The 21,305-nt window shown below is 49.1% G+C and overlaps 1 protein-coding gene across 2 annotated transcripts in view; it reads right to left on the bottom strand.

Moving 5' to 3' along the window:
- ARHGEF39 (Rho guanine nucleotide exchange factor 39) overlaps positions 1–21,305 on the bottom strand; it is a 95,034-nt gene that overhangs the window by 22,066 nt on the left and 51,663 nt on the right. For both annotated transcript variants that reach the window (XM_073684645.1, XM_073684656.1), the window contains exons 2-5: positions 15,126–15,250; positions 13,402–13,496; positions 13,156–13,276; positions 3,256–3,374 (exon numbers count right to left, since the gene is read on the bottom strand). In XM_073684645.1, coding sequence (XP_073540746.1) covers positions 3,256–3,374; positions 13,156–13,276; positions 13,402–13,496; positions 15,126–15,242 — 452 coding nt within the window. In that variant the 5' untranslated portion in view covers positions 15,243–15,250. The remainder of the gene's footprint in view (positions 1–3,255; positions 3,375–13,155; positions 13,277–13,401; positions 13,497–15,125; positions 15,251–21,305) is intronic.

The raw sequence follows: 21,305 nt of genomic DNA, 5'->3' as shown, positions 1-21,305 counted from the left end.
GAGACTGCTGTGTATACATCACATAGGAGACACCGAAACAGCTGTGTATACATCACATAGGAGAGACAGAGACTGCTGTGTATACTGTAATGCACACGCCCAGACTGACTGGCGTGTGCGTGATTAGTGATTCCACTGTGCCATGAACCGGAGAGTGCCTGGAGGGGCGTAACTAAGTATCTGCCCGATCCGACCAAGGTCGCACGACGGCATACGACGCCAGTGCACCAGGGAGGAACCGAGCTGAGGGACCAGGTGCCACTCCAGGTCAGACCCCGGACACGGCTGTTGACCCACACCGGGGAATACAGGAGCAGGCAGGCTAGAGTGCAGGCTGGGTAGGGTCCAGTACAGACTGGGAGACGGGTTCAGAGCCGCAGATGCGGTAATCAAGCAGAGCAAAGCGAAACAGCAGGTGCGGTAGACAAGGCCGAGCAGAGCAAAACCGCAGACGCGGTAGACAAGGCTGAGCAGAGCAAAACCGCAGACGCGGTGGACAAGGCTGAGCAGAGCGAAACCGCAGACGCGGTGGACAAGGCTGAGCAGAGCGAAACCGCAGACGCGGTGGACAAGGCTGAGCAGAGCAAAACCGCAGACGCGGTGGACAAGGCTGAGCAGAGCAAAACCACAGACGCGGTGGACAAGGCTGAGTAGAGCAAAACCGCAGACGCGGTGGACAAGGCTGAGCAGAGCAAAACCGCAGACGCGGTGGACAGGACTGAGCAGAGCAAAACCGCAGACGCGGTGGACAAGGCTAAGCAGAGCAAAACCGCAGACGCGGTGGACAGGGCTGAGCAGAGCGAAACCGCAGACGCGGTGGACAAGGCTAAGCAGAGCAAAACCGCAGACGCGGTGGACAAGGCTGAGCAGAGCGAAACCGCAGACGCGGTGGACAAGGCTGAGCAGAGCGAAACCGCAGACGCGGTGGACAAGGCTGAGCAGAGCGAAACCGCAGACGCGGTGGACAAGGCTGAGCAGAGCAAAACCGCAGACGCGGTGGACAAGGCTGAGCAGAGCAAAACCGCAGACGCGGTGGACAAGGCTGAGCAGAGCAAAACCACAGACGCGGTGGACAAGGCTGAGTAGAGCAAAACCGCAGACGCGGTGGACAAGGCTGAGTAGAGCAAAACCGCAGACGCGGTGGACAAGGCTGAGCAGAGCAAAACCGCAGACGCGGTGGACAGGACTGAGCAGAGCAAAACCGCAGACGCGGTGGACAAGGCTAAGCAGAGCAAAACCGCAGACGCGGTGGACAGGGCTGAGCAGAGCAAAACCGCAAGTGCGGTGGACAAGACTGAGCGGGCAGGAACCGCCGAAGCGGTAAGTAAGACAGGACAGAGATAAATCGCCGAAGCGGTAAACAAAGATAAAGCAAAGGGGACAGGGCTCTGTTCACATGGAACAGACTGGAAAAGAAAGGCAGAACCAGAAACACACAAGGTACTTGCAAAGAAGTAGCGAAAGGACTCCAACTCACAAACGGAAGTACAATGACAACGAGTAGAATTAGGTGCAGGTTCAGACTCTACAGAAAAAGGGAGCAAACGGATATAAAGACAAAACAGGTAAGAAGCTAGGAGACAGTTCAGACAAGAACAGTAACTGCAACAAAATGCAGGAACGAGCCTAGGTAAAGCCAAGTGCTGGTTCAGACACTGCAGAAAAAGGGAACAAACGGACATAAAGACAAAACAGGTAGGAAGCTAGGAGACAGTTCAGACAGGAACTGTACTGCAACAAATACAGGAGCGAGTCTGGGTATGCGGCCCCCAGAGGGCGAGACGAACAGGCTAGGAGCGTGTTCAGACAGGCCTGGAAATACGGCCTCCAGGAAGGCAGACAGACAGCTGGCTAGAGTACACAGACAGGACACAGTTCAGACACGGGAACTGATACCGCAAGGCAGAAAACATAGACAGGACCTGGCACATCAGTGACAAGAAGCCAACTGATAGAACAAGATGCTCAGGCAAGGATTCCAAGGAGGAGCTGGTTTAAATACCAGGTGACAGACAGCAATAGGCTGAGGACGCATTAGGGGTGTGTCTGCAGCAGCTACAAGAAACAGGAAGATCACCGGGCGTCGCCTTAAGCAGCCAGAGCAGAGCAAAGCAGACAGTATGGAAAGAAGCCAAAGTGGCAGTCTGGACTGGAAATCAAGTGCACGCTCCTGCACAGTGGGAGATGGACCACTATGCAAGGACGCCGCCAGGTATGTTACATATACATCACATAGGAGACACTGAGACTGCTGTATATACATCACATAGGAGACACTGAGACTGCTGTGTATACATCACATAGGAGACACTGAGACTGCTGTATATACATCACATAGGAGACACCGAGACTGCTGTCTATACATCACATAGGAGACACCGAGACTGCTGTGTATACATCACATAGGAGACACCGAAACTGCTGTGTATACATCACATAGGAGACACCGAGACTGCTGTGCATACATCACATAGGAGACACCGAAACTGCTGTGTATACATCACATAGGAGACACCGAGACTGCTGTGTATACATCACATAGGAGACACCGAGACTGCTGTGTTTACATCACATAGCAGACACTGAGACTGCTGTGTATAAATCACAAAGACACCAAAACTGGTGTATATACATCACATAGGATAAACAAAATGCTGAATATACGTCACACTTAAGATACGCTGCGACTGTTGAGTATATCACAAGGAGAGAGACAAAGGGGCGGCGCACATTAAATCTGTCCACAAATAACACCCTGTGCTGCTGAGCGTCAGGACTTCATCCAGCAGTGCGTATGCTGCGGCATTAAGCAGTGAATGCTGTGTGCGCATGCTCACATTATTGGAAAGAATCAAAGGGTCGGCGGCCCAAGCAAAGAGACCCCCAGCTATTGCCAGAGGACCAAATCAAACGATGTAAACAGCCCGTGGACCAGAGGTTTCCCACCCCTGGATTATTGGAAGCCAGATTACAGATTATAGGAGTATTCACTTTACGACTCAGTAAATGGGAAGCTCCGAGGTTGTGGAATATCAGATGCTAGATTACAGTAGCACTTTCCTCATGACTCAGTGCAGGGTATTGGATTATTAGATGCCGGATTACAGGAGCACTTACTGAGTGACACAACGCAGGTGATGCTCCAGAGTTATGGATTACTGGAGGCTGAATTACACTAGTGCTTACTTTACGACTCTGTGCAGAAGGCGCCCCGTGGCTTTGGACTATCAGATGTCGGACTATGGGAGTACTTACCTCATAACTCTCTGCAGGGGGAGCTCCAGCAGCTTCTCCAGGGTTCGGCCCTGAAGTTCTGGACGTGATTCCTGCAACTTCATGAAACGGGAAAAAGATTTCTTCTTCTTGATTTGAATCTGGAAGAATAAAGTAGTCAAGAAAGAGGGAGCTACACAACTGATACACTGATGTCATCGTCAGGGGCGGAGCTACACAACTGATACACTGATGTCATCGTCAGGGGCGGAGCTACACAACTGATACACTGATGTCATCGTCAGGGGCGGAGCTACACAACTGATACATTGATGTCATCGTCAGGGGCGGAGCTACACAACTGATACACTGATGTCATCGTCAGGGGCGGAGCTACACAACTGATACACTGATGTCATCGTCAGGGGCGGAGCTACACAACTGATACACTGATGTCATCGTCAGGGGCGGAGCTACACAACTGATACACTGATGTCATCGTCAGGGGCGGAGCTACACAACTGATACACTGATGTCATCGTCAGGGGCGGAGCTACACAACTGATACACTGATGTCATCGTCAGGGACGGACCTACACAACTGATACACTGATGTCATCGTCAGGGGAGGAGCTACACAACTGATACATTGATGTCATCGTCAGGGGCGGAGCTACACAACTGATACACTGATGTCATCGTCAGGGGCGGAGCTACACAACTGATACACTGATGTCATCGTCAGGGGCGGAGCTACACAACTGATACACTGATGTCATCGTCAGGGGAGGAGCTACACAACTGATACACTGATGTCATCGTCAGGGGAGGAGCTACACAACTGATACACTGATGTCATCGTCAGGGGAGGAGCTACACAACTGATACACTGATGTCATCATCAGGGGCGGAGCTACACAACTGATACACTGATGTCATCGTCAGGGGAGGAGCTACACAACTGATACACTGATGTCATCATCAGGGGCGGAGCCACACAACTGATACACTGATGTCATCGTCAGGGGAGGAGCTACACAACTGATATATTAATGCAATCGTCAGGGGCGGAGCTACACTACTGATACATTGATGTCATCGTCAGGGGCAGAGCTACACAACTGATACACTGATGTCATCGTCAGGGGAGGAGCTACACAACTGATACATTGATGTCATCGTCAGGGGAGGAGCTACACAACTGATACACTGATGTCATCATCAGGGGCGGAGCCACACAACTGATACACTGATGTCATCGTCAGGGGAGGAGCTACACAACTGATATATTAATGCAATCGTCAGGGGCGGAGCTACACTACTGATACATTGATGTCATCGTCAGGGGCAGAGCTACACAACTGATACACTGATGTCATCGTCAGGGGAGGAGCTACACAACTGATACACTGATGTCATCGTCAGGGGAGGAGCTACACAACTGATACACTGATGTCATCGTCAGGGGCGGAGCCACACAACTGATACACTGATGTCATCGTCAGGGGAGGAGCTACACAACTGATATATTAATGCAATCGTCAGGGGCGGAGCTACACTACTGATACATTGATGTCATCGTCAGGGGAGGAGCTACACAACTGATACATTGATGTCATCGTCAGGGGAGGAGCTACACAACTGATACATTGATGTCATCGTCAGGGGCGGAGCTACACAACTGATACACTGATGTCATCGTCAGGGGCGGAGCTACACAACTGATACACTGATGTCATCGTCAGGGGAGGAGCTACACAACTGATACACTGATGTCATCGTCAGGGGCGGAGCTACACAACTGATACACTGATGTCATCGTCAGGGGCGGAGCTACACAACTGATACACTGATGTCATCGTCAGGGGCGGAGCTACACAACTGATACATTGATGTCATCGTCAGGGGCGGAGCTACACAACTGATACACTGATGTCATCGTCAGGGGCGGAGCTACACAACTGATACACTGATGTCATCGTCAGGGGCGGAGCTACACAACTGATACACTGATGTCATCGTCAGGGGCGGAGCTACACAACTGATACACTGATGTCATCGTCAGGGGCGGAGCTACACAACTGATACACTGATGTCATCGTCAGGGGCGGAGCTACACAACTGATACACTGATGTCATCGTCAGGGGCGGAGCTACACAACTGATACACTGATGTCATCGTCAGGGACGGACCTACACAACTGATACACTGATGTCATCGTCAGGGGAGGAGCTACACAACTGATACATTGATGTCATCGTCAGGGGCGGAGCTACACAACTGATACACTGATGTCATCGTCAGGGGCGGAGCTACACAACTGATACACTGATGTCATCGTCAGGGGCGGAGCTACACAACTGATACACTGATGTCATCGTCAGGGGAGGAGCTACACAACTGATACACTGATGTCATCGTCAGGGGAGGAGCTACACAACTGATACACTGATGTCATCGTCAGGGGAGGAGCTACACAACTGATACACTGATGTCATCATCAGGGGCGGAGCTACACAACTGATACACTGATGTCATCGTCAGGGGAGGAGCTACACAACTGATACACTGATGTCATCATCAGGGGCGGAGCCACACAACTGATACACTGATGTCATCGTCAGGGGAGGAGCTACACAACTGATATATTAATGCAATCGTCAGGGGCGGAGCTACACTACTGATACATTGATGTCATCGTCAGGGGCAGAGCTACACAACTGATACACTGATGTCATCGTCAGGGGAGGAGCTACACAACTGATACATTGATGTCATCGTCAGGGGAGGAGCTACACAACTGATACACTGATGTCATCATCAGGGGCGGAGCCACACAACTGATACACTGATGTCATCGTCAGGGGAGGAGCTACACAACTGATATATTAATGCAATCGTCAGGGGCGGAGCTACACTACTGATACATTGATGTCATCGTCAGGGGCAGAGCTACACAACTGATACACTGATGTCATCGTCAGGGGAGGAGCTACACAACTGATACACTGATGTCATCGTCAGGGGAGGAGCTACACAACTGATACACTGATGTCATCGTCAGGGGCGGAGCCACACAACTGATACACTGATGTCATCGTCAGGGGAGGAGCTACACAACTGATATATTAATGCAATCGTCAGGGGCGGAGCTACACTACTGATACATTGATGTCATCGTCAGGGGAGGAGCTACACAACTGATACATTGATGTCATCGTCAGGGGAGGAGCTACACAACTGATACATTGATGTCATCGTCAGGGGCGGAGCTACACAACTGATACACTGATGTTATCGTCAGGGGCGGAGCTACACAACTGATACACTGATGTCATCGTCAGGGGAGGAGCTACACAACTGATACACTGATGTCATCGTCAGGGGCGGAGCTACACAACTGATACACTGATGTCATCGTCAGGGGCGGAGCTACACAACTGATACACTGATGTCATCGTCAGGGGCGGAGCTACACAACTGATACACTGATGTCATCGTCAGGGACGGACCTACACAACTGATACACTGATGTCATCGTCAGGGGAGGAGCTACACAACTGATACATTGATGTCATCGTCAGGGGCGGAGCTACACAACTGATACACTGATGTCATCGTCAGGGGCGGAGCTACACAACTGATACACTGATGTCATCGTCAGGGGCGGAGCTACACAACTGATACACTGATGTCATCGTCAGGGGAGGAGCTACACAACTGATACACTGATGTCATCGTCAGGGGAGTAGCTACACAACTGATACACTGATGTCATCGTCAGGGGAGGAGCTACACAACTGATACACTGATGTCATCATCAGGGGCGGAGCTACACAACTGATACACTGATGTCATCGTCAGGGGAGGAGCTACACAACTGATACACTGATGTCATCATCAGGGGCGGAGCCACACAACTGATACACTGATGTCATCGTCAGGGGAGGAGCTACACAACTGATATATTAATGCAATCGTCAGGGGCGGAGCTACACTACTGATACATTGATGTCATCGTCAGGGGCAGAGCTACACAACTGATACACTGATGTCATCGTCAGGGGAGGAGCTACACAACTGATACACTGATGTCATCGTCAGGGGAGGAGCTACACAACTGATACACTGATGTCATCATCAGGGGCGGAGCCACACAACTGATACACTGATGTCATCGTCAGGGGAGGAGCTACACAACTGATATATTAATGCAATCGTCAGGGGCGGAGCTACACTACTGATACATTGATGTCATCGTCAGGGGCAGAGCTACACAACTGATACACTGATGTCATCGTCAGGGGAGGAGCTACACAACTGATACACTGATGTCATCGTCAGGGGAGGAGCTACACAACTGATACACTGATGTCATCGTCAGGGGCGGAGCCACACAACTGATACACTGATGTCATCGTCAGGGGAGGAGCTACACAACTGATATATTAATGCAATCGTCAGGGGCGGAGCTACACTACTGATACATTGATGTCATCGTCAGGGGAGGAGCTACACAACTGATACATTGATGTCATCGTCAGGGGAGGAGCTACACAACTGATACATTGATGTCATCGTCAGGGGCGGAGCTACACAACTGATACACTGATGTCATCGTCAGGGGCGGAGCTACACAACTAATACACTGATGTCATCGTCAGGGGCGGAGCTACACAACTGATACACTGATGTCATCGTCAGGGGCGGAGCTACACAACTAATACACTGATGTCATCGTCAGGGGAGGAGCTACACAACTGATACATTGATGTCATCGTCAGGGGCGGAGCTACACAACTGATACACTGATGTCATTGTCAGGGGCGGAGCTACACAACTGATACACTGATGTCACCGACAGGGGCGGAGCTACACAACTGATACATTGATGTCATCGTCAGGGGCGGAGCTACAGTACTGATACATTGATGTCATCGTCAGGGGCGGAGCTACACAACTGATACACTGATGTCACCAACAGGGGCGGAGCTACACAACTGATACATTGATGTCATCATCAGGGGCGGAGCTACACAACTGATACACTGATGTCATCGTCAGGGGAGGAGCCACACAACTGATACATTGATGTCATCGTCAGGGGCGGAGCTACACAACTGATACATTGATGTCATCGTCAGGGGCGGAGCTACACAACTGAAACATTGATGTCATCGTCAGGGGCGGAGCTACACAACTGATACACTGATGTCATCGTCAGGGGAGGAGCCACACAACTGATGTCATCGTCAGGGGAGGAGCTACACAACTGATACATTGATGTCATCGTCAGGGGCGGAGCTACACAACTGAAACATTGATGTCATCGTCAGGGGAGGAGCTACACAACTGATACACTGATGTCATCGTCAGGGGAGGAGCTACACAACTGATACACTGATGTCATCGTCAGGGGAGGAGCTACACAACTGATACATTGATGTCATCGTCAGGGGCGGAGCTACACAACTGATACATTGATGTCATCGTCAGGGGCGGAGCTACACAACTGATACATTGATGTCATCGTCAGGGGCGGAGCTACACAACTGATACACTGATGTCATCATCAGGGGCGGAGCCACACAACTGATACATTGATGTCATCGTCAGGGGAGGAGCTACACAACTGATACACTGATGTCATCGTCAGGGGCGGAGCTACACAACTGATACACTGATGTCATCGTCAGGGGCGGAGCTACACAACTGATACATTGATGTCATCGTCAGGGGCGGAGCTACACAACTGATACACTGATGTCATCGTCAGGGGCGGAGCTACACAACTGATACACTGATGTCATCGTCAGGGGCGGAGCTACACAACTGATACATTGATGTCATCGTCAGGGGCGGAGCTACACAACTGATACACTGATGTCATCGTCAGGGGCGGAGCTACACAACTGATACACTGATGTCATCGTCAGGGGAGGAGCTACACAACTGATACACTGATGTCATCGTCAGGGGAGGAGCTACACAACTGATACACTGATGTCATCGTCAGGGGAGGAGCTACACAACTGATACACTGATGTCATCGTCAGGGGCGGAGCTACACAACTGATACACTGATGTCATCGTCAGGGGCGGAGCTACACAACTGATACACTGATGTCATCGTCAGGGGAGGAGCTACACAACTGATACACTGATGTCATCGTCAGGGGAGGAGCTACACAACTGATACACTGATGTCATCGTCAGGGGAGGAGCTACACAACTGATACACTGATGTCATCGTCAGGGGCGGAGCCACACAACTGATACACTGATGTCATCGTCAGGGGAGGAGCTACACAACTGATATATTAATGCAATCGTCAGGGGCGGAGCTACACTACTGATACATTGATGTCATCGTCAGGGGCAGAGCTACACAACTGATACACTGATGTCATCGTCAGGGGAGGAGCTACACAACTGATACACTGATGTCATCGTCAGGGGAGGAGCTACACAACTGATACACTGATGTCATCGTCAGGGGCGGAGCCACACAACTGATACACTGATGTCATCGTCAGGGGAGGAGCTACACAACTGATATATTAATGCAATCGTCAGGGGCGGAGCTACACAACTGATACATTGATGTCATCGTCAGGGGAGGAGCTACACAACTGATACATTGATGTCATCGTCAGGGGAGGAGCTACACAACTGATACACTGATGTCATCGTCAGGGGAGGAGCTACACAACTGATATATTAATGCAATCGTCAGGGGCGGAGCTACACTACTGATACATTGATGTCATCGTCAGGGGCGGAGCCACACAACTGATACACTGATGTCATCGTCAGGGGAGGAGCTACACAACTGATATATTAATGCAATCGTCAGGGGCGGAGCTACACTACTGATACATTGATGTCATTGTCAGGGGAGGAGCTACACAACTGATACATTGATGTCATCGTCAGGGGAGGAGCTACACAACTGATACATTGATGTCATCGTCAGGGGCGGAGCTACACAACTGATACACTGATGTCATCGTCAGGGGCGGAGCTACACAACTAATACACTGATGTCATCGTCAGGGACGGAGCTACACAACTGATACATTGATGTCATCGTCAGGGGCGGAGCTACACAACTGATACACTGATGTCATTGTCAGGGGCGGAGCTACACAACTGATACACTGATGTCACCGACAGGGGCGGAGCTACACAACTGATACATTGATGTCATCGTCAGGGGCGGAGCTACAGTACTGATACATTGATGTCATCGTCAGGGGCGGAGCTACACAACTGATACACTGATGTCACCAACAGGGGCGGAGCTACACAACTGATACATTGATGTCATCATCAGGGGCGGAGCTACACAACTGATACACTGATGTCATCGTCAGGGGAGGAGCTACACAACTGATACATTGATGTCATCGTCAGGGGAGGAGCTACACAACTGATACACTGATGTCATCGTCAGGGGAGGAGCTACACAACTGATACACTGATGTCATCGTCAGGGGAGGAGCCACACAACTGATACATTGATGTCATCGTCAGGGGCGGAGCTACACAACTGATACATTGATGTCATCGTCAGGGGCGGAGCTACACAACTGAAACATTGATGTCATCGTCAGGGGCGGAGCTACACAACTGATACACTGATGTCATCGTCAAGGGAGGAGCCACACAACTGATGTCATCGTCAGGGGAGGAGCTACACAACTGATACATTGATGTCATCGTCAGGGGCGGAGCTACACAACTGAAACATTGATGTCATCGTCAGGGGAGGAGCTACACAACTGATACACTGATGTCATCGTCAGGGGAGGAGCTACACAACTGATACACTGATGTCATCGTCAGGGGAGGAGCTACACAACTGATACATTGATGTCATCGTCAGGGGCGGAGCTACACAACTGATACATTGATGTCATCGTCAGGGGCGGAGCTACACAACTGATACATTGATGTCATCGTCAGGGGCGGAGCTACACAACTGATACACTGATGTCATCGTCAGGGGCGGAGCCACACAACTGATACATTGATGTCATCGTCAGGGGAGGAGCTACACAACTGATACATTGATGTCATCGTCAGGGGAGGACCTACACAACTGATACACTGATGTCAGGGGCGGAGCTACACAACTGATACACTGATGTCATCGTCAGGGGCGCAGCCACACAACTGATCCATTGATGTCACCGACAGGGGCGGAGCCACACAACTGATACACTGATGTCATCGTCAGGGGCGGAGCTACACAACTGATACACTGATGTCATCGTCAAGGGCGGAGCTACACAACTGATACACTGATGTCATCGTCAGGGGCGGAGCTGCACAACTGATACATTGATGTCATCATCAGGGGCGGAGCTACACAACTGATACATTGATGTCATCGTCAGGGGAGGAGCTACACAACTGATACATTGATGTCATCGTCAGGGGAGGACCTACACAACTGATACACTGATGTCAGGGGCGGAGCTACACAACTGATACACTGATGTCATCGTCAGGGGCGCAGCCACACAACTGAAACATTTATGTCACCGACAGGGGCGGAGCTACACAACTGATACATTGATGTCATCGTCAGGGGCGGAGCTACACAACTGATACACTGATGTCACAGACAGGGGAGGAGCTACACAACTGATACATTGATATCATCGTCAGGGGCAGAGCTACACAACTGATACATTGAGGTCATCGTCAGGGGCGGAGCTACACAACTGATACATTGAGGTCATCGTCAGGGGCGGAGCTACACAACTGATACATTGAGGTCATCGTCAGGGGTGGAGCTACACAACTGATACATTGATGTCATAGGCAGTTACACACAGGGAACAGTAATGTCACCGACAGAGGTGGAGCTACACACAGGGAACAGTAATGTCACCGACAGGGGCGGAACTACACACAGGGAACAGTAATGTCACTGACAGGGGCGGAACTACACACAGGGAACAGTAATGTCACCGACAAGGGCGGAGCTACACACAGGGAACAGTAATGTCACCGACAAGGGCGGAGCTACACACAGGGAACAGTAATGTCACCGACAAGGGCGGAGCTACACACAGGGAACAGTAATGTCACCGACAAGGGCGGAGCTACACACAGGGAACAGTAATGTCACCGACAAGGGCGGAGCTACACACAGGTAACAGTAATGTCACCGACAAGGGCGGAGCTACACACAAGGAACAGTAATGTCACCGACAGGGGAGGAGCTACACAACATACATTGATGTCATAGGCAGGGACGGAGTTTCACACAGGGAACAGTAATGTCACCGACAGGGGCGGAGCTACACACAGGGAACAGTAATGTCATCGACAGAGGTGGAGCTACACACGGAACAGTAATGTCACTGGTCACTGACAGGGGCGGAACTACACACAGGGAACAGTAATGTCACCGACAAGGGCGGAGCTACACACAGGGAACAGTAATGTCACCGACAAGGGCGGAGCTACACACAGGGAACAGTAATGTCACCGACAAGGGCGGAGCTACACACAGGGAACAGTAATGTCACCGACAAGGGCGGAGCTACACACAGGGAACAGTAATGTTACCGACAAGGGCGGAGCTACACACAGGGAACAGTAATGTCACCGACAAGGGCGGAGCTACACACAGGGAACAGTAATGTCACCGACAAGGGCGGAGCTACACACAGGGAACAGTAATGTCACCGACAGGGGAGGAGCTACACACAGGGAACAGTAATGTCGCCAACAGGGGCGGAGCTACACAACTGAAATAGTGATGTCACCGACAGGGGCGGAGCTACACACAGGAATCAGTGATGATAATTTCAGGCGAGGATTAAGAGTGTGTGTGTTGTATTGTACAAGCGATGGCCAGGTAGTGTGCGCTCTCTCGGTGTCTTTGTATGTCCGTGTCTGTAGAGTCGGTGTGACGGAGGCACCTGTACTGCCTGCTGCGTGGCTCCTATGCAGTCGCCGTGCTTCTTGTAGAGGTGCAGGTACTGCGAGAAGTTGTGGAATCCAGAAGGTATCACATTGCGCTCCAGAGACATAAGCAGAGACCTGGAAAACACGTGATGGCCATCACCAGCCTGGTCCAATGGTATGAGACCGGTGAGCGGCCACAAGTCCAGATTCATCAGCAGCCGCGCCTCATCACCCCACGTCCCCGCTCCTGCGCAGCTCACCTGTTCACCTTCACTATACTGGGGATGGTGCCGCAGATTCCTTCCTGAGCGAGCTTCATGTTACCGCAGCGAGCTCTGAAGACTTCATCATAGAACTGGTGGAGACAAGACGATGACAAGACTCCGGAGAATACGAGAGGACCTCAGCCACATACCATGTAAGCGATATAAGAGCCCATCAGTCACATAAGAGATATACTGTGGGGAAAATAAGTATTTGATACGCTGCCAATTTTGCAGGTTTTCCTACCTACAGAGAATGGAGAGATCTGTAATGTTTATCGTAGGTCACATCACCTCTGAGAGACAGAATCTAAAATAAAATCCAGAAAAATCACATTGTATGATTGTTACATAATTAATTTGCATTTTATTACATGAAATAATTATTTGATCACCGACCAACCGGCAAGAATTCTGGATCTCACAGACCTGTTAGTTTTTCTTTAAGAAGACCTCCTACTCTGCACTCATTACCTGTATTAATGGCCCCTGTTTGAACTCGTTACCTGTATATAAGACACCTGTCCACACACTCAATCACACTCCAACCTCTCCACCATGGCCAAGACCAAAGAGTTGACTAAGGACACCAGGGACAAAGTTGTAGACCTGCACAAGGCTGGGATGGGCTACAGGGCAACAGGCAAGCAGAAAATGGAAGAAACATAATATAACTGTCAATCTTCCTCAGTCTGGGGCTCCATGCAAGATCTCGCCTCGTGGGGGGAAGTTTGATTCTGAGAAACACCAGGATTCAGACCAGAACTACACGAGAGGACATGGTCAATGACCTGAAGAGAGCTGGGATCACAGTCTCAATCATTACCGTTAGTAACACACTACGCTGTCATAGATTAAATCCTGCAGGGCACACAAGGTCCCCCTGCTCACGTCCAGGCCTGTGTGAAGTTCACCAATGACCATCTGGATTATCTAGAGGAGGCATGGGAGAATGTCTTGTGGTCAGAGGAGACCAAAATAGAACTTTTTGGTATCAACTCCACTCTCCGTGTTTGGCGGAAGATGAAGGATGAGTATAACCCCAAGAACACCGTCCCAACCGTGAAGCATGGTGGGGGAAACATCATACTTTGGGGTTGCTTTTCTGCAAAGGAGACAGGACGACTGCACCGTATTGAGGGAGGATAGATGAGGTCATGTATCGCAAGATTTTTTCAATTACCTCCTTCCCTCAGTAAGAGCATTGAAGAAGGGTCGTGGCTGGATCTTCCAGCATGTCACAATGACCCGAAACACACAGCCAAGGCAACAAAGGAGTGACTCCGTAAGAAGCATTTCAAGGTCCTGGAGTGGCCTAGCCAGTCTCCAGACCTGAACCCAACAGAAAATCTTTGGAGGGAGCTGAAACTCAATGTTGCCCAGCGACAGCCCCGAAACCTGAAAGATCTGGAGAAGATCTGTATGGAGGAGGGGGCCAAAATCCCTGCTGCAGTGTGTGCAAACCTGGTCAAGAACTCCAGGAAACGTCTGACCTCTGTAATTGTAACAAAGGTTTCTGCACCAAATATTAAGTTCTGTTTTTCTATTGTATCAAATACTTATTTCATGCAATAAAGTGCTAATTAATTGTGTAAAAATCATACAAAAACTTGCAAAATCGGCAGAGTATCAAATACTTATTTTCCCCACTGTATGTGGTTAGCTTTTCCCCTTAGTATGTAAAGCGAGGTGGCTGATAGAAGAGAGCAGTACCACGGTACCTTGGTGATGAGCTCCAGCTCCTCCACGTACGCGCGCTCAGTCTCCAGCAGTTCCCGCGCCGTGCGTCCTCTCTTCCGCTCCCAGCGACGTCTTTGATGCCGAACTGGCGATTCCATTATTACAGCTGTGAAGAGAGCGCGACGTCATCAGATAATAACCCATGTATAACCAGAGGTTATAGCTGCTGCCCCTGTGTAATAATGGAGGAGGCTTCACTACGGGTCCACGTTATATTATACAGGAAAGTAACAATGTGGAACGGAAGTGACGTCCAAACAAGTCTGCAGGTTATACCAGAGCCGGAAACGTGCAGGGTAAGGAGACACCACGGAGATATAGACAGGGCCAACATGTTTGGACAGTGACACAAGTTTTGTCATTTTAGCTGTTTACCAAAACATATTCCAAATCCAGTTCTATAATTAATCTGGGCGTAAAGTGGGTGTCAGGAATATTATAAAATATTAATGTCAGGGAGAGATTAACAGAATATTAGCCCTTCTCCCATGCCCTCTGCTGTAGTGTTTGTCCAGAGATGACAATCATACAGTGTCTAATGCAAATTATCACCACTTGTCAGCACCGAGCTGTCCCATTCTGCTCAGCACAAAAGCCCCAATTAACACACGCCTGGTAAATAGTTTATGCAAATACGACCAGCCAAGGAGTGTTATAACTTCATTAGGAAGTAAGCATCCTGTCCCTGAAAGTTGCAGGAGGTAATTAAAATGCAGGCTTGCACTAATTTGCGTGTAACTGCTGAAGCTGCTCCCGAGCTTCAAAGGGGAATTTGCAGACATGATGACTCCGATATGAATTATGAGATATTATGAGTTCCATACGTCCAGCAATAACGAGACCCAAATGGGTAGTGACCAAATCAGCCCAGGAATGTGTAGGTACTTTTCCAGGGCTGTAACCAAAATCAGGGAGCTGCAGCGCAAAAACACCAGAATAGCAGACTGCAGCTATGTGATGTGTGAGATCTAAATAAAGATAAAATCATAAGGGAAAAAATGGCGTACTCTGCAAGCTTCTGCGATCAACGAGCAATGAGTTATCGCAGAAGCTAGCGTTTCTAATAAAAATGTACAGGCTGGAGACCGACCCACATGATGTCACCACAAGGGGCGTGTGGCCAGATCTCCCTTAGGTATAAAAGAATCTATGGAGAAGACAGGAGCACTCATTGCCAGGGGGGAATAAGAATTATAAGCAACGGGTCCTATTCAATAACAGCTTATTCCAACCGGAGCGCCCCTCCTCCACCTATATTGAGTTGTCGCAGCGAACTTTATAGTGTAAGTTTCACTTTTTTATCCTGTTTTATTTTACGTAACTGCCTATGTATTTTAATGTCCCCTTTGTAACATCCTTGTATATATTTTTCCTAAACACTGCCTGCCTTTTGGATTAAATATAAAATTTAATAGTTCTGTTTCTTTTGTTCTGTAATCGTTCCCTTCCCCGAAGCCATATACACTACCAAAACGCAGGCGTCCGGCCAGGCCTGTATTATATTTAAAACTCGGCCGGTGGTGGCAGAGAGTATTAATAATTGGGCTATCATGGAGCTGACAGTGACCATACGGAGGGCGTTAAACACGGATTCCAGGCTGTGGAACCCAGGGTGTTGAGCCATACGCTCACTGGTCGCTTACCGATACCTACGTAGAGAGTAGTCTGGATCGCGTGCTCGCGACTCCGGACGAAATACGGACAGCGTGACGGCACGGTGAGATATTGTGTGATCTCCCCGGTGTCGTCCTGACTGTGTGTGGGTGGAATCCCTGAGAAATTGGTGGCAGCGGTGGGATACGGTGTGATCCTGCCGGTGTCATCTCTGACAGTGGGATTCACATCCCAATTGGGGGAATGGTTTGGGAATGACAGCTCTTTAATATGGAGCTGCCTCTTATTACAGTGACCAAAATAAACAAGACAATTATCTAAGATGCTCTTTAATGGGCTGCATGGGCTTTTCCCTCATTAATCCATCATCAATTAAATAGGTAAAAGGTCTAGAGATGATTCCAGGTGTGGCATTTGCATTTGGAGGCTGTTGCTGTGAACCCACAACAAGCGGTCAGAGAAGCTCTCAAAGGAAGAGAAACAGACCATCATTAGGCTGAAAAAAAAAGAAGAAATCCATCAGAGAGAAAGCAGAAATGTGAGGGGCGGCCAAATCAACAATTTGGTAAATTCTGCAAAAAAAAAAAGGTGCCTTGGTGAGCTCGGGAACTCAGAAAGGCCTGGACGTCCACGTTAGACAACAGAGGTGGATGATCGCAGAATCCTTTCCATGGTGAAGGAAAACCCCTTCACAACATCCACCCAAGTGAAAAGCTCTCTGGGAACTCAGTGTCTCAGTAACTGAGACACTGACACGGGTTCACCACAAGGTGAAAACCATTAATCAGTCTTAACCTCTTCACCCCCAGCTTGTTTTCGCCTTCGTGACCAGCCCAATTTTTTCAATTCTGACCCGTGTCACTTTATGTCGTAATAACTCTGGAGCTTCAACATATCCCAGTGATTCTCAGACTGTTTTTCGTGACACATTGTACTTCATGTTAGTGGTGGATTTTGGTCAACGTGATTTGTGTTTATTTATGAAAATATCAAAAACTTGACAAAAAAAATTGAAAATATTTGGCAATTTTCAAACTTTACATTTTTATGCCCTTAACCCATTCACGATGTTTGACTTACTTGTATCTCAAAAGCTGTGTCCCTGCCTTTCATGCGGGCTCATATGCTGAGCCTGCATCTTTCCCAGCTCTTGACGACTGATATAATCAGCCATCATCAGCTTCTAACAGCCGCGGGTGAAGCGGAGCTCTGCCTGCGGCTGTTAACCTGTTAAATCCCACTGTCAATCTCTGACAGCGGCATTTAGCACAAGCCGGCAGGGACTGCATCATTCCATGCACCCATCAGTGTCCTATGACGTTAATTATGGGGCGTTCGTAAAAGTCAGAACTATCAAAATATAAAATAGATTAATTCGCTCGGTAAAAGGTGTATCGAGAAAAAAATCAATAAGCCAGAATTAATTTTTTTTTGCCCGTTGCAACATTACAGTAAAATGCGATCAAAACCTTGTATCTACCCCAAAATGGTATCCGTAAAAACGTCGGCTCGGGGAGCAAAATATAAGCCCTCATAAGGCTATGGTGGCGGGAAAATACACAAGTTAAGGCTCTTCGAAGAAGAGGAGAAAAAAAAAACGGAAAATCGTGAAGGGGTTAAGCAGAGTTGCGTCACACAATATAGTTAATAAATTACATTCCCCACAGGTCTACTTTCCATCTGCATCATTCTTTAAACATCATTTTTTGGGAGTTAGAAGGGCTCAAAGTTGATCAGCAATTTCTCATTTTCCAACAAAATTTACAAAACCATTTTTTTCTTTTAGGGACCACATCATATTTGAAGTGACTTTGAGGGGTCTCAAAGTCACTTCAAAAGTGACACCATTCTAACCACTGCACCCCTCAAGGTGCTCAAAACCACATTCAAGTAGTTTATTAACCCTTTAAGTCCATCACCGGTGTAGCATCGGCGTCTCTGCCTCCTGCCCGGCAGAGACGCCGTCCCCCTTACCGCCGCGATCCTGCTCCGGCGTCTTCTGGCCTCCCTGCAGCTGCAGCTGGTGCACGCAGCTTCCCAGTCTCTGTGCTTAGGGCGCGTGCGATCCCTCCCTCTTACAGGGGCCGCGCGCGCCGTCCTAAAAAGTCCCCGGCAAATGGCCGGAGGACTTCCCGTATAAAAGGCACCTCCTCCAACATGGAGGTACCCGTGCAAGGTTGTAGCTTTCTGTGTGATACTCTGCTTCAGCCCTCAGGTCCCGCTGCTAGCCTGACTACGAGTCCAGTCCGTCAGCCTGACTACGAGTCCAGTCCGCCAGCCTGACTACGAGTCCAGTCCGCCAGCCTGACTACGAGTCCAGTCCGCCAGCCTGACTACGAGTCCAGTCCGCCAGCCTGACTACGAGTCCAGTCCGCCAGCCTGACTACGAGTCCAGTCCGCCAGCCTGACTACGAGTCCAGTCCGCCAGCCTGACTACGAGTCCAGTCCGCCAGCCTGATTACAAGTCCAGTCCGCCAGTACTACAAGTCCAGTCTGCCCGCTTGTCTACTCTCTAGCCCGACAGTCTGTCTACAGTCCAGTCCGCCAGTCTGTCTATGGGCTCTGTCCGCCTGCTTACCTGGAAGCACCTGCCTGTTACCTGCCGTGCCTGCCAGCCAGCCTACGTGGAGGCTCCTGCCTGTTACCTGCCGTGTCTGCCAGCCCGCTTACCTAGAAGCACCCGCCTGAAACCAGACGTGCCTACCAGCCCACCTACCTGGAGGCTCCTGCTTGGCACCTGCCAGTCCATCTGCCCGGATCACCCGTCAGCCTGCCTGCCGTGCCCATCTGCTGTACCGGTCAGTCCCTACCTTCTGACCTGTGGGAGTCACCTGCTCTCATACAAGGTCGGTCCCCAGAGTAGCACCAGGTCCCTCTGCTCGGTCCTTCCCTGGTCACGGAGTCGATTGAGCCGCCGTGCGACCTTGGTCGGTCCGAGTTGATACCTAGTTAAGCCCCTGTGGTCCCTCCTTGTACCGCAGCACAGAGGTTCCACCACCCGGATCTGTAACAACCGGAACTAAAGCAATGTGGAAAAAAAAATAATAATTTTTCCCACAAAAATATTGTTTTAATCCCAGATTTAGCATTTTTAGAAAGGTAACAGGAGAAGGTGGACCATACAATTTGTTGTCCAATTTCTCCTGAGCACGGCGATACCCCATATGTGGGGGGAAAACTACTGTTTGGGCGCACGGCAGGACTCGGAAGGGAAGACGCACCAACTTAACTCTAGAGCACAATTTTGGCTGGAATTAATAGCTGACGCCACGTCTCGTTTGGAGAGCCCCTGATGTACCAAAATAGTGCAACCACCCCACAGGTGACACCATTTTGGAAACTACACTTCTTAAGGAATTAATTTAGGGGTGTAGTGAGCATTTATTACCCTCACAGTTGATTCACAGATTTAATTGGTACTCCTTCCCTTCCGAGCCCTGCCGTGCGCTCAAACGGTAGTTTTCCACCACATATTGGGTATTGGCGTGTTCAGGAGAAATTGCACAACAAATTGCATATTTCATTTTCTCCTGTTACCCTTGTAAAAATGCAAAATCTGGGGTTAAAACAATATTTTTGGGGGAAAAATTAAAAATTTTTCATTTTTTTCCTTCCACATTGCTTTAATTCCAGTGATGGAAAAAGGGTTAACAAACTTCTTGAATGTGGCTTTGAGCACCTTGAGGGGTGCAATTTTTAGAACTGTGTCACTTTTGGGTATTTTCCATCACATAGGCCTCTCAAAGTCACTTCATTTGTGATGTGGTTCCTACAAAAATTAGTTGTTCAGAAAAATTCAGAAATTTGTAAGAAATTTTTTTATGTGTTTCGCCACTTTCTGAGAAACATAACATTTTTATTTTTTGGGCTGAGGGTTGTTTTTGTGCCCTGAGGCGACGTTTTTATTCATATCATATTGGGGTAGATACAATGATTTGATTTCATTTTTATTGCAAGCAATATTACAGTACAGATTTTATTGTTATGGTTTGCGGGTGCCATGTCACATTGGCAGGGCCCCTGAGGACCCAAAACAGCAGAACCCCCCATAAGTGACTCCATTTTACAAACAGCACCTCTCAATGAATTAATCTAGGGGTGCAGTGAGCATATTGACACCACAGGTAAGTCACAAACCATTAAGTAGTGAAAAAATAATAATAATATTTTTACCATTAAAATTTGGTTTTAGCCCCAGATTTTACATTTTCACACTAGAAAATGGGTAAAAATGGCACCAAAATTTGTCCCACAATTTCTGCTGAACGTGGCAATACCCCACATGTAGCTGTACAGTACTGCTTAGCCACACGGCGAAACTCGGGAGCAACAGAGCGCTATTTGCCTCCTGCAGCGCAGATTTTCCTAGAATAGTATCCATAAACAGAGCCCCTAAGTAGTAGAAGAGCAGAATCCCCCCTCAAGTGACCCCATTTTGGAAATTATATGCTCTGGTAAATTATCTACAGGTGTAGTGACGATTTGACTCCATGGGTGTTTTCCAGATACAAGCAGCAGTGGATGTTTCTGAGTGAAAATTGTAGCGC

Source organism: Phyllobates terribilis, unplaced genomic scaffold, assembly GCF_046119375.1.
Source record: "Phyllobates terribilis strain yellow unplaced genomic scaffold, ASM4611937v1 Scaffold_1__5_contigs__length_1240528914, whole genome shotgun sequence".
NCBI lineage: Eukaryota > Metazoa > Chordata > Amphibia > Anura > Dendrobatidae > Phyllobates > Phyllobates terribilis.
Note: the sequence above shows the minus strand (reverse complement) of the source record. Positions and strands in the feature narration are given on the sequence as shown.